The sequence below is a fragment of the Protobothrops mucrosquamatus genome, unplaced genomic scaffold (assembly GCF_001527695.2).
Source record: "Protobothrops mucrosquamatus isolate PMUCROS unplaced genomic scaffold, P.Mucros_1.0 scaffold416, whole genome shotgun sequence".
In the NCBI taxonomy this organism is placed as follows: Eukaryota; Metazoa; Chordata; class Lepidosauria; order Squamata; family Viperidae; genus Protobothrops; species Protobothrops mucrosquamatus.
In genome coordinates this window covers 403,254-416,894 of record NW_015386745.1, presented here as the reverse complement: position 1 = coordinate 416,894, position 13,641 = coordinate 403,254, and the positions used below count along the sequence as shown (strand labels likewise).

The following is a 13,641-nucleotide window of genomic DNA, read 5'->3' as shown; positions in this document are numbered from 1 at the left end:
ATTTGTATCCTTGACCTTTTGCCCCACAGTTTTGGGGGAAGATTAGCTCCATCTCCTATAGGCCTTATCTGCATTGTAAATTTGGTTGACTGCTAGGATGAAATAAAGAGACAGAACGTTTCTAGCATTTTGTTCTACTCTAGTATCAGCCCCAACTCTGATTTGGCTGTATCTGAAGAGAGATGCTCCATAATTGTCTGCAGTGGTGGGATTCAGCCAGTTCACACCACTTCGGCAGAACCGCTAGCTAGTTTTTGGTTGCCCAGGCCCAGAATGGACTTCCAGAACTGGCATCCACACAGAGAACCGGTTGTTCACATATTTGAATCCCACCACTGATTGTCTGCAAAATGAGGTTTATGTGTAGATGACATAGATTTTAATAGGCTGTAAGAATAACCTTGGGAGACAAGAGGGAGAGATGCAGCCTAGGTGTAATGGTCAGACAAAAGACATCTCAGTCCCTGAAAGAATAGCAGCATGGGAAACATCTCAGAAGGGACTCTCCATAACTCTCTGGAAAGAAAAAGCAGAGGAGGGGGAGAGGTCTTTCACACTTTAAAGATTCTGTTACTTTAATCTTATAATAAAGGTAGTCATAATATTTATGGGTTTGGTTTCCTGTCTGAACTACCACAAGGAGCTGACAAAGATTGAGAAGGTATTTGTTTTGAGTCTTTTTTAAAAAAAAGAATTCAGAGTTTCTCTAACACTGCAACCCTCCAATCCTTAAAATGCTCAGTGGATGTGATTTATTCCTCTCACAAAGAAGAAAAAATAAAAAAATAAGATGCCATGCTTGGTGGACCTCTTTGACCAACGACTAGACCTATGAATTTATTTATCTTTCAAAGGTTGCTTGAAGCTTTGCCACCCTGCTTCACCTACACAAACCTACTGTAGGAGTTGGAAGGAGTTTCAACAGTGTTTCAGGTTTACCTGAGTGGGCAACCACAAAATACACTTCTCGGGGCTTATTTTAGGCTTGTCCAAGGAAAGCAAGAGCAAGTTCTAAGCGCTGCAGGCAAAAGCAGGCCCTCTGAGACCTCATTCTGGGCTTTGTCTCTATTCTGTCAAGCTGCTTGCTACTCTCCTCCCTCTTTCATGCTACAATTGGAATGCAATATTTTCTACCAGGATATTCATCTGCTCTAGAAGAGATAATTGATTTGAAAGGGTTGTGTTCTATATGTGACATCAAAATCCCCCCAAATCAGTCTATTAGAGTCCTCATTTAGCAACTGCCACAGACAGTGACCATTAGCAATTGTGATGGTGATGAAGTAACTTTGCAACCAGAGCCCACATTTATAACCTGTGTAGCTTCTCTTTCTCTCTCTTTGTCACATACTTACCATTACAGTCAGTTAGTACACATTATCCTCTGCTTGACCCATTTTTTCTTCCCCCCCTTTGTAGAGCAGAGATCTTGCCTAAATAAGCTGTCTCTTCCTAAGTTGTTTTTCTCCACTTCCCTAAAAAGTGTTAACTGCAAGTTAACATGCTCAGTTTTGTGACCTTAATGAGTTGATTAGAACCCTCTGGCAAGCTTGGAGCTGTAAGGATGCTAGCAAACAGCTGGCCAAGTGCATTGTTTTTGATATATATTCCCCATAGTGTGCCTGCTTACTCTCTTGCCATCCCTTCCTCTCCAATGGATGCAAATATAAACACTTTTGCTAATTACCTCAGCCTCGGGTGAGTATTCTAAAGAACAAGGAGGTGGTAAAAAAAATAGCTGTAAGATTTGTCCTTTTACCCAGCTTCCTCACAAGTCACATTCTGGTTTGTTTAGGATCACCTGGCTGTTTGGGAGTCATATCCTTCTGATGCTATAAATCAGGCATCTCCAAATTTGGCCACTTTAAGATTTATGGACTTCAGTTCCCAGAATTCTTCAGGAATCCTAGGGAATTCTGGGAGCTGAAGTCCACAAGTCTTAAAGTGGCCAAGTTTGGTGAGCCCTGCTATAAACAAACAAACAAACAAACAAACAAATAAACAAATAACATAAATAAATAGCTGAAGTAAAATCTTAAGCACAGTTGTGGTCACAGGATTTTTCCACTTAGTGTCTGCTTTGTTTAACAACTGAATCACCAGTACCACTTCTGGGCACTAAATGAGGACTAGATGTATCGTAGTTTCCATAGTTATTTTAGTAATTGTAATCAGACAGAGTAAAGCTCAGGCCCTCATAACTGGGTTGCAAAGATCTGGAATGCCGCTATGAAGTACCAAGACTTTGTTTTTTGCTGCCACTGCAAATTTTTGCATCCCAAGAAGCGTGTACTGATTTCCCAACTGTTTCACACTGACAAAATACCTGATACCATTTGGTTCATTCAAATGCTGAATACCTAAATCCATTCAGGTTTTGTTACATCAAACCATGCTCAATTTAAAGCTGTACAACAAATCTTTCAAGAGGCATCATTTGTTGCCAGATATAAATAAAATATTTCTCATTTTTCTCTCCCCTGGTCATTATTTCATAATCAGTATTGAATAAATGAATAAATAAGGTGATCCGTTTAAGCATAAATATAATTTTAAAGAACTTTAATTTACTGAAACTCTCTCCTCCAAGGAATCAAATATATGTTGATACTGAATAAGCTAAGGAGGTTATATGCCAATCGATTTCAAGGAAATGAATTTGTATTCCCCACCTTATAAATGCATTCCTTTTAAAAATATACAAAATAACAATTTTATAGATAACTGAATTTTCTCCTGATGTAAGGTTGTTAAACAGGGGCACGTTTCCCCTAAGAAATGTGGATATGTCGAGAACCATGTATTCAGACTGAAATACCAAGATCTCTAAAAATATATAGAATTAACAAAAAAAATTGAGATAGAAAAGTGCTGTGTTATTTGAGATGGGGGGGGGATCAATTTTGAAATCAACTGAAGCTCCATTTGTAAGCAATATTAGAACTGTTTCAATTACAAACCACTCAGATTATTTCATTGTTTCTAAAATTATCCTCTTATTTGGGTTTTTCTTTTAAAATGCCCTATAGTTTTTGGTGCCTTTGAGTCAATGTTGGCTCCTGCCAACTGCCTGCACAAGTCCCTGCAGTTTTCTTGGCAGCATTCTCAGAAGTGGATTGCCATTGCCTCCTTTATGGGGCTGAAAGAGAGTGATTGGCCCAAGATCACTTAGCTGGGTTCATGTCTAAGGCAGGACTAGAACTCACATCTCCCAGTTTCTTTTTTTTTAATACAAGTTAGGTAAGACATGTATTTTTTGTCTCCCAAACTTTAATGATTGTCCTGGTTGCTCTATAAAAAATTATTAATTTTTTACAATAACATTCTTTAGTGCTTAGTAAACAGCATGCTGTCTGGGTTCATATGTTTAAAAAACAACCAATAATAATTAATTTATATAATTCCATAATCAATATGTTAATCAGTGATGTATTTCTTTGATCTTCTCTTCAGCCGATGGTATTGTTCTTTTATCAACATTTAGCAAATATCATTCTTAAAATTCAATACATATAAAGTTAAATATAAACCTTTGTCTTGTATTTATACAAATAACAGTAAAATCAGCACATAGCATCTTTTTTTGGTCAGTACATATTTTAGTTGTATTTATAGTAATCATCTTATTAAATTACTATATGTCCTCTTTCCAAAATTCTTATTTAAACTTAATTTCCCCTCTGTATTCAAACCATTCTTATCAGTCATAGTTTTCTCAAAGTTAGTAATCTTTAAATATACAGACTTTTCATTCATATACACCATCCCAATATTTTCACATTTCATATATTATAAAAATTACTATACTACTTGTATGTCTTATCTCTCTTAGTATAGACCACTCTATATCCATAATTTATCTATTCTTTTAATATATACCACTCTATATCCATAATTTATCTATTCTTTTAACCATATTCAAACAAGTATTTAATCATATAGTACTCCCTCAAGTAGATCGCATCAAATCTCTCAAATCTGATTCTAGCCTTCTTCTTTTGCCATGTAGTTTTCCAAATTAGTGTATTCAACTTGCCCAGGAGTTTTTCCTGTATTTTTGTGAATGCTGTTGGGAATAGAAAAAACAAGTTAGGTAAGACATGTATTTTTTGTCTCCCAAACTTTAATGATTGTCCTGGTTGCTCTATAGTCCATTTTGTTAGATTTTATTTCCAATCTTCAAGTTGATTTTGAGGTCCTAAAATATAGAATATCTTTTCCATTTCCATTGTTATGGTAAAACCTTGCAAGTTTTTTTTTTTTGTATTAGTTTGTAGTTCTCTTCATCTATAGGTTCTCTTTTTGGGTTGCTGACCTCTGATTTATATTCTGCTATCTGGTCTGTTTGTTCATTCTTTTTCATCATTTTCTGAGAAATCTTTACTTGTAAGTTTAAGTTGGAAATGTGCTCATTTATGCCATCAAAGTTGCTTTTAATCTCATCATGATTTGAAATTATTGTCATTTGAATCTGTCGCAGCATTGCATACATTTCCTCCTGTAAAGTATTTGCCTTGTCTTGAATTATTGCTCCTGCAGATCTCTGATGTTCCAGGCTGGGGCCTTCAAAAGAGGATATTAGATGTAATTTCCTGCCACTTTTTAATAGGTGTGCAGCATCCATTTTATCTCCCCCTTTCAGATAATCTTTCACTGGTATCATAGTCTCTATGTTTCGCCTTTTAAACCAGCGATCTTAAAGTCCAAACAACCAAATTTTATATAGTTCTTATCTTTTTATTTATGGTTTTTTATAATCCAATTATTAAAAAAATCATCAGAACTCTTTCAGATGTAAAATCTTAACATTTATTCTTAATTTTCAGATTTACCCAGACTATAACATTATTAATTTCATTTCAATGTATTTCTTTCCTCCATGAAGTTAATTTGCTGCTTCCATCTATGGAAGGGTAGGGGTATAATCCCCTCTCTTCTTACTTTTGGAGGATTTCTTACTTTGGGGATTTTTTCCAGGAAATCAATTATAAAATAGAAGAGAGAAAATCAAAGTTCTCACCCAGTTCACCATTGTTCTGGTTTGTGCTCTTGGACTTCGGCTGCTGGTAGCTTGAGCTAGACACTGATGTGCAGCTAGCCTTTCTCCTGTCAGGTTGGAGAGCTCCCCCAGAATGAGTGGATTGACCACCATCATTCCACAAGCATCAGGTGCCCCTCTTTCTTCATCGCCTCTCCATTTAGGGTCCCCTGGCAGGGCAAAATCAGCCGTGAGGTGCAGAACCCCATGATCCCTCACCCGTGTCACTACGGGGCAGAACCAGAAGTCCCACATCTTCCAGTTTCTAGCTTGGTGCCTTAACTACTATGCCAAACCTGTTCTGTTCTATACACTAGAGTGACTGCTAATGGTTTTTTTTCAATTACCCATAAACTATTAGAAAATATTAGATGCTAACAGTGCTGTTGGTTCACAAAATTACATACAAAGTTCCAGCAACAAATTAAACAAATAGTTTCCAGACGAATTGAAGAAGAGAAGAGAGAGAAATATTTGCTTCTTTCAGAAGCTGCCATGCCCCTTAGAAGTAGATGAAGATGTACTTTCGCAAAATAATTATATTGGTTCTCACCCACCTTGATATTTGCAGCCAAACTAACAGATGGTATCTAAATTGTGCATTAAAGATGAAAATATATTGTTTCTCAAAGATGAAACAGTAGGATGTGTAGAACTGTATTTTAATACTGCTAATAAAATCAGTAAAACTTCTTTATCTTCACATTATCTCTTAGGTTCGATGTATGAAAAGCTTGGCCATGAATGTTGCTTGTCCACAGGTGATGTGATTAAAGTTGCTGCATTAGAAATTAAAAAAATCCTTGCAAGTAATCTAGGAGGTGAAGATGCAAGCATACAATCCACTACAGTAGAACTACCTCTAAATTTTCCAGGTACAGTACAGTATTTTTCTTGTTTGATAAGAAAGCCAGTAAGCAAAGAAAAAGAACATAAAATAGTTTTGAAGTAGTTATTTTCCAGGTGTCCCATCTTTTTCTCCTAAATTAACCTCTGTGATACATAGCAGTCAGACTTATCTAAAAGATGAACAATTATGGACCAAATAATAATAATAATGATAATCCTAAGTCCCAAGTCAATACTAACATTTTACATATTACATTTTATAGAGAAAAATCAGGTCTTTAGAGATAGCAATGTATTTACAACAGCATACAATTCCCTCCATAAATGCTATGATATCAAAAGTTATAATTCGATCACACAACCAAATTATTTTCATTTCCTGGTTCTCCAAATTTCTCGCTAAACCAAGGGTGTCAAACTGCTGGCCAGTGGGCCGGATGCATCTTCCAGAAGCCACGCAATGGCAAAACCATCCCGATACATTGTGCGACATGATGGCGCGCGTTTGACACGTCTGCGCTAAACCTTCTTTTAGGGCAGCATGCTGGCTGGGGAATTCTGGGGATTGAAATCCATAAGTCTTAAAGTTGCCAAGGTTGGAAACCCCTGCTCTAAGGAAAAAAAGAAAAGGAAACAAAGAAAACATTTTCCAAACATAAATAGGTGATTTTCCCTCTATCCCTCCATCCCCTTGTTCTAATAAAATAGTTTCAGTGGATCTGATTAAGATGGAAATAAAAACACTTTTCAGGGATTTCATTTGCAGAACCTTTTGCTTCTTAATATTCCACAGCTGTAATTAGAACTAGATGACCCAAATCCTGCCATTCCTAGATACAAAACTCATTTGTATAGCTGCCACTCACTACTGTCACCATTCATCACAATACAGGTAGTCCTTATGACCAGTTATTTAACAACCATTCAGCTTTACAACAGACCTCTCCAGAGTTATCTAAGTCCCATTTTCATAGTTATGATGGCCACACACACATAATCAGAGGGTCATATTTGGGCACCTGGCAACTAGGGTCACCGTTATGGTTGTTTGCAGTGTCCCGTGATCACATGACAGCAATTTGTGATTATTATTTTTTTCAGCATTTACTTCCAGTTTCCAGCAAAAAATGCCCATTGGGGAAAATGGGTTTGCTTAACGACCCTCATAAAAAACTTTGTAACTTTGAATCCTGTCACATGTTACCTCAACTTACAACCACAACTAAATTTCCAGGCTCAATTACATTCGTAAGTCAGGACTACCTGTAGTTTCTTGTTCCAAAATCCTGGCCAAAAGCTCTAACAATGACTTCCTGCTATCTCTTTCCTCAGAGAGAGCAAACTCTGATCTTTACTTCTTCCTGGAGAAAGAATTCTTTCTAGCTACTCAAAAGTTAGAATAGAATAGAACAATATAAAGCCAGTTGAACGGGGGGCTATTAATAGTATTGTATGTCTGCATTTTCTATAAGGCAGTGTTTAAGAAGCTTGCTAAATAGTCCTAAAAAGAGGGAGATGGATCAGAAACAGCAACCTGGAAAGTGTGGTCCTGCCCACTGTGGGCTGCATCTGTAGCTTTAGCCTTACTCACAACTGGCCTCAGACCTCTTTATAATTGGCATGTTATTCCTTGAAGTTATTTAAGAACCAATTTGATAAAGCAGCTAACCTAGAAACCAGGAGAATGTGAGTTCTAGTCTTGCCTTAGGCATAAAAAAAGTAGCAGGGTGACTTCACATCAGTCCCTCTTTTTTAACCCAACTCACTTAACAGAGTTGTTGTTATTGTTATTATTGTTGTAGAGACAATCGAAAGAGGAAGGAATACTAACTAGATTGTATTCACTGCCTTGAGTTGCATATGAAATAAAGGTGGGATTTCAAAAATCTTAGAAAAAAAAAGCAAAGGTGGAACCTTGTCTCTAAATCACAGATGAATTGTTACTTGTACACATTCATGTTCAAAAGTCATATGGTTGCAAATGAAGTAGCTTAAATATTTGGGAGATAACATTTCAAATTTTAATTTGGCAAATAAAAATGAGCAAATGTCACCATAATAGATACTTTTACAGCCTGCTCAAATGTGCACACCCATGCACCCACATGTAAACCTACAGTACATATATGTACATTTTCTTTGTTTTACAAAAATATCGCCATCTTCTTCTAATATCTAATTTAATAGAAATTTCCTGAGCACATGCAACTGTAAATAGAAAATGAATGTTTGGTAATGTTTGATGTTTGCATAATGTTAACACCTTTTTCCCAATTTGAAAATTGCCTTTGAAGGGCTTTGCAGGGTAGTGGCTGATAAAACCCCATACCTCAATGTTGAAGAAATTGTGAGCAAAGTCTGGATTGGGCCAACACAGCAGGAACAACCATGCTTCTGTTGCTCTAAGGATATCCAGGTAGAAAACCTGACTATCAAACAGGGGGAGAAAATTGTATTTATGTCTGTAGAAGATCACAATGAGACCCTGACCGTGAATTGTGAAGTAAAAAGGAATGGCCAGGTACATGCCTTTCTTTTGCCACATTCTCAAGAAGGAGATTTCTACGAATGTCAAGATGACCGAATATACACCCTGGAAGAGATTGCCCAATGGAAAATCCCAAAGAGCCGCACACGGAGAGTCCTGTTCCTTAATACTGGTGATGCTGGACAATCTCCTGAGTTGCTGCCTAAGAGTTTTGGAAGCTGTGTAATTCTAGAAGCTATATACGAAGTCCACGCTGTAATGAAATGTAAGTTAATAAATCAGAAACGCCAAAGTGTTTCAAAGGCAAAAAGATAGAAACTCAATAATTTGAACAGGTTAATAAAACTGAAGAGTAAATGATTTAGTTCTAGTCTATTTGTAATTCAGTCTCATGCCATGTTTTATCCTAAGATTTGAAATAACCTTTTTTTTGGCTAGTGACATTATGGGCTGCATGAATGTGCTGGTAGCATGTGCTTTTCATCCCCACGTTTAGGACAGACGGAAAATGAAATAGGTATAGTTTAAAAGTTGCCATTATTCTGGAGATGTAATTTTCTGCTTGAATGATCAGAGATGCATCCGAACTTTGGTAAATCTTTTTTACCGCTTTGGGAAAAGATAACAACAAGGCTCTTCCTCTCTGTTTTTCTCTTCCTCTTTGTTCTGCTTCCTTCTGATTGGAGGATTCTTAGTTTTTCTCTTCATCCTCCTTCCTTCAGAAGGAGTGCTTTCTGGCTCTCTCTCCCCTAATCTGACCCCACCTTTCTCCCTCATGAGGACAAAAACCACCGGACAACTCGCTGTGGGACAATTTAACAACTCAATTCAATTATTTAAAATAAAAAAAATAAATTAATTTTTGTCATTTCCATTTCATTCATTCCCTCCTTTTTTAGTCTTTCTTTAATGATTTAGCTCCAGCATTTCTTTGACATTAGTGTGACTCTTGTCTTGCAGCAAGTTGTCCCACAGCCTGCTGGCTGTGGTGAATTGTCCAGGATATGAGGGGGTCTGTAGATATTTTCTCACTTTCTGATTTGTGCAGCACACAGGTCCTCAGTGGAAGGCAGGCTGGTTGCTAATGCTTTTTCTGCAGTCTTAACTAGCCCACTAAAGTTTGTGTCTGTCCTGTTTGGTTGCTGTGCCAAACCAGACAGTTACTGAGGTCCAAGTGACAGACCAAATAATTCCTCTGTAGAACCATATTAGCAGATCCTTGGGCAACCTGAGCCTTCTGAGTTGATGCAGGAAGAATGTTCTTTGCTGTGCAAATTGTAAATTATTATTAAATTATTAGTAGTAAATTATTTGTAAATTATTAGAATATGTTACAATAATGAAGAGAATATGTAATTCAGGGTTGAACTGTTGGACTCTTGGTGCCGAATAAACTTTTAAGTGAGAGTTTTGTATCTTCAGAGGCCTCTCTGATTTTTTCCTGGTGCTTGTCCCTTTATGGGTTTTTTGTTCCTCTTTGCAACTTTTCCTCTCACGGTTGTATCCTTAGTAGTGAGTTTTGGAGGAGAGAAGGCTATTGAAGTGGTCATTCTAAAAATATTGTATCACCAGAGGTAGCTGTATATTTTACATGAAAGGCCAGAAGCAAGAAAATCATTGCCACCATCATCATTATCATTATCCTTGATTATGCAGTGGCTGTGAACATGAAACCAGAAATACATGAAAGGAGCTTTCATCCTCATAAAATAGCAAGTTTTATAAGCAAACATTACTGCAAGTTTTATAAGCAAAGGTCAATTACTTGCCTACGTCTAACTATTTTCTGTTAGGCTATGCATACAGAATATGTGAGATGCGCTAGATCAGAGGTCCCCAACATTTTGGGCACCAGGGACTGGTTCCGTGGAGAAAGGTTTTTCCACGGAATGGAGCATGCATGATTTTGTGTGCTGCTTGCATCCCACAGATCAGGCTTTGCTTGTTTGTGCAGACCGGTTGCTAGCATGTGCAGCCCGGTACCGGTCCACGGACCGGGAGTTGGGGACCCCTGTGCTAGATGACTTAGAATTATTGATAGGTTTCTTAGTACTATTTATTACTTTATTATTCCGCTATGATAGTACATCTTTGTATAGCTTGCTTTCAGAAGATCTGTCCTCACTGTTAAATTTAAGAAATACTGACATTCTTAACAGACAACAAACTTAATTCCAGCAATGAATCATTCTATCAGCTGATCCAGACTTTTTGCCTGGCCTGTTGCCAGTATGGGCCACTCATGGTTTCCTGAGTACACAAACAGATGATGTCATCTTCCTTCCACACCTAGTCCACTGCAATTGCATCCCATGGCTGGGTTTTTCAGTTTCCATTGAAAACTGATGTTTTCTGACTCAAGACTTCTTAAGCCCTTCAAAACAGATGGCCTACATCCCTTTGTCCATCCTAGTAGCAGCTTCAGCTCTGACTGGCTGCAGTCCCTAGCATAGCTTCCCCCTTACTGTGGCTGGCCATTACTATAGGCAGCTAATTAATCCTGGGTTGCTAGGCTGTTGTGTTCGCTGCTGATCAACAGTTGCTGGTATTTTACCCCCAATAATCTTTTACCTGATTCAATATTAGCCCATTCAGTCTATTAACAACGAACCGTCCTAGAAGCTCATATATCCCTCAGTTCTTTTATCACCCAATGGTCACCTTCCTTATAGTTTCTGGACAGGTGAGGCATTTTCCCCTTGCTTTTCTATCCCGTCATTCTACTGCTGTAGAGATTTCTTCCCCTTTCCTTTATGCTTAAAAATATCTTTATATTACAACTTTGTCTCTATTAAGCTGAGCCATTCTTCCTTGCTATTTCCAATGGTTCTTCCAACAGAAGGACATGGGAGGGAAAGAACAACTTCTTCCCTATTGTTGTGACTACTGTCCCATCAGAGCAATTATGGTACCACAAAGGGGGGAGCAGAGAAAAAAAAGGAAGGATGCACCTATATATCAAAGGAAATATATGGGAAGGGGTATATGAAGGCTTCCATGCATGCAAACATCTAGGAAAGTAAAGGAAAGGCATGGAGACCAGTGAGAAGGGAACAGCGCCTAAAAGAAAAAAGAAAAAAACAGGCATTGGGAGATGGTCCACAGGAACCAGTCAGCAAATTTTACCTTTCCTGTATGGATGGGAAAGGCAAGAAACAGGGAATGATCAAATAGGGCTTGTGGTGGCTATAATCTAGACTGAGCTCCAGCGTGGGCTCATGGCTATCTCACTACAAGTCAGGCTGGAATGTCTGAAGTTGGCTTAAGAAGCAGCCAGGAGTTGCAAGGGAGACTAACAACTTAGACTGCAGTATGGAATTGCCCAAAATAAAACTTATTGTGCAGCTGCCTGCCTTTTCTGATGAATTTTATGGAGGTGAGAGGTTCAACTGATTGCACCTTTCCTTGATCATTTCCCTCAATATTTCACAGCTTCTCTGCAAAAGCAATGCTGCAGACTGCTTTATAGCAATGCAACGTGACATGGTTTATAGCAACTTATCCTACCACATAACCTACACAGCAACAAGAAAAAGACAGCAAAGGGAGAGGAAGTTTCCTTAAGGATATCCAAATGTATTACAGAAATAAGCATGATTCTAGATTTAGAGTTAGCATTTTAAAGCTTTCTCCTAATTGAATATCAGGATCAAGCTTTAAATATATTTTTCAGGTAAAATAGTTATGTTGTATACCTGCATCTTCTAATATATGCTTCAGTTACTTTTCTGTTTTCTAACACATCAAAGAATTTTACCACAAGTTCACATAATCCCATTATTTCAAGCAGTTTAATAACCAATGATATGCATAGAATAATGTTTATTTTTTTTATATAAAAGGGCTGTTGAGTAATTAGCACCATTATATCATTGACAACTGACCAGAACTTTGTTTCTTTCTTTCTTTTCCAGTTCAAAAAGAGATCGTTCATTTCCATTCTGACTTAGATGTTGAAGTTGAAGACGTCACTGACCATTACAATATTCATACTTTTCTCCAGCCATTATCAGTGAAAGATATATTAGAAAAGGCAGGGACAGGATCCCCTTTTGTTGTTGCCATAATCGAAGACTCCATTGTAAACAAGCATTCTTATAATTTTCTGTGTTCTGGTAGAGAAATAGTAATTTACAAAACGTATCAGGCTGGAAGAATCTTAGCATCTGAAATCAAGAATAATTCCTCTAAAAGATACTTTTTAATTCCTGCGAGCTACAAAGGGAAATTCAAAAGAAAACCTCGCGAATTCCCAACTGCCTATGACCTGGAAATAGCGAGGAACATGAAGGAAAAGCTTCATGTTGTTGCTACCAAAGCTTTTGACTGTCCTCATGAAGAGATGTGCTCTGTTTCTGTTGGAGATGCGTTTTTGATTCCCAAGTACCAGAAAAGCCAAGTTGTTGAATGTGGAAGGAAGTGTGTGCAGGCCGCATTACCTTGTGAACAAATTATCTTGGCAAAGAAAGTCAATAAGACCATCCTTCTTCCAATGTTCATGGAAGGAGGCTTCAATGAAGTAGTGCATGACAGGAATCAGTATGATATTTCAGAGCTTTGCAACAATTTCCACCTTCCATTAAATGTCACAGTTGGCATAAGGGATCTTTCCACCCGGGAGGATATTTTGGCTGGCATTCCCTGTCTGCAGCTTGAAGAGGAAATCAACGATTCTTATTTGTTAATCAGCAATCTCAATAATCCCACAGAAATTTGGGAAGTTTCTGTGCATTGTTTAAATATGTCTTTCCAATTGGTGAGAGAATATCCAGAAGATACTGTACATTTCCCAATAAAGTCAATTGTAGAAGAGATTACAGAAGACCAGTACTATATGATGAGAAAATATAAAAATCAAGCCACAACCCCTCCACCCAGACCTCCTAAAATACACATTGTAGAAGAATCCAAATCATCTTTTCCCATTATTCCAGTTCACCATTTTTTTGATACACCAGAAGATGACAAGATAGAAGACACATAGAAAGATACTAGTTATAAAACAGAAACCCAGCTTCTCCTTTTATTACATGCCTAGTTATTGTTATTGTTCTGAAAACCATTTACTTTCACATTTGTGTGTTCTAGACTGATAGTGGTTTTGATCACACCCTGATTTCTTTAGATTTCTAATTCATTTTATTTATGTACTGCATTTATATCTGCTGCAATTACAAGACTCTTGTTGTCATTAAGTCATCTTGGTTTTCCCACTGGGCTGATACATGTAGTTTATTTTTATTTATCGTATGGCAATGTTACATTA

The 13,641-nt window shown here is 37.4% G+C and overlaps 1 protein-coding gene across 1 annotated transcript in view; it reads left to right on the top strand.

Annotated features, from left to right (window-relative positions):
- Positions 1 to 13,359, top strand: part of THEMIS (thymocyte selection associated) — a 16,765-nt gene extending 3,406 nt beyond the window's left edge. Inside the window, exons 2-4 of the mRNA XM_015816237.1 lie at positions 5,755 to 5,913; positions 8,182 to 8,640; positions 12,290 to 13,359. Of these exons, the coding sequence (XP_015671723.1) occupies positions 5,755 to 5,913; positions 8,182 to 8,640; positions 12,290 to 13,359 (1,688 nt within the window). The remainder of the gene's footprint in view (positions 1 to 5,754; positions 5,914 to 8,181; positions 8,641 to 12,289) is intronic.
- Positions 13,360 to 13,641: the final 282 nt, after the last annotated feature.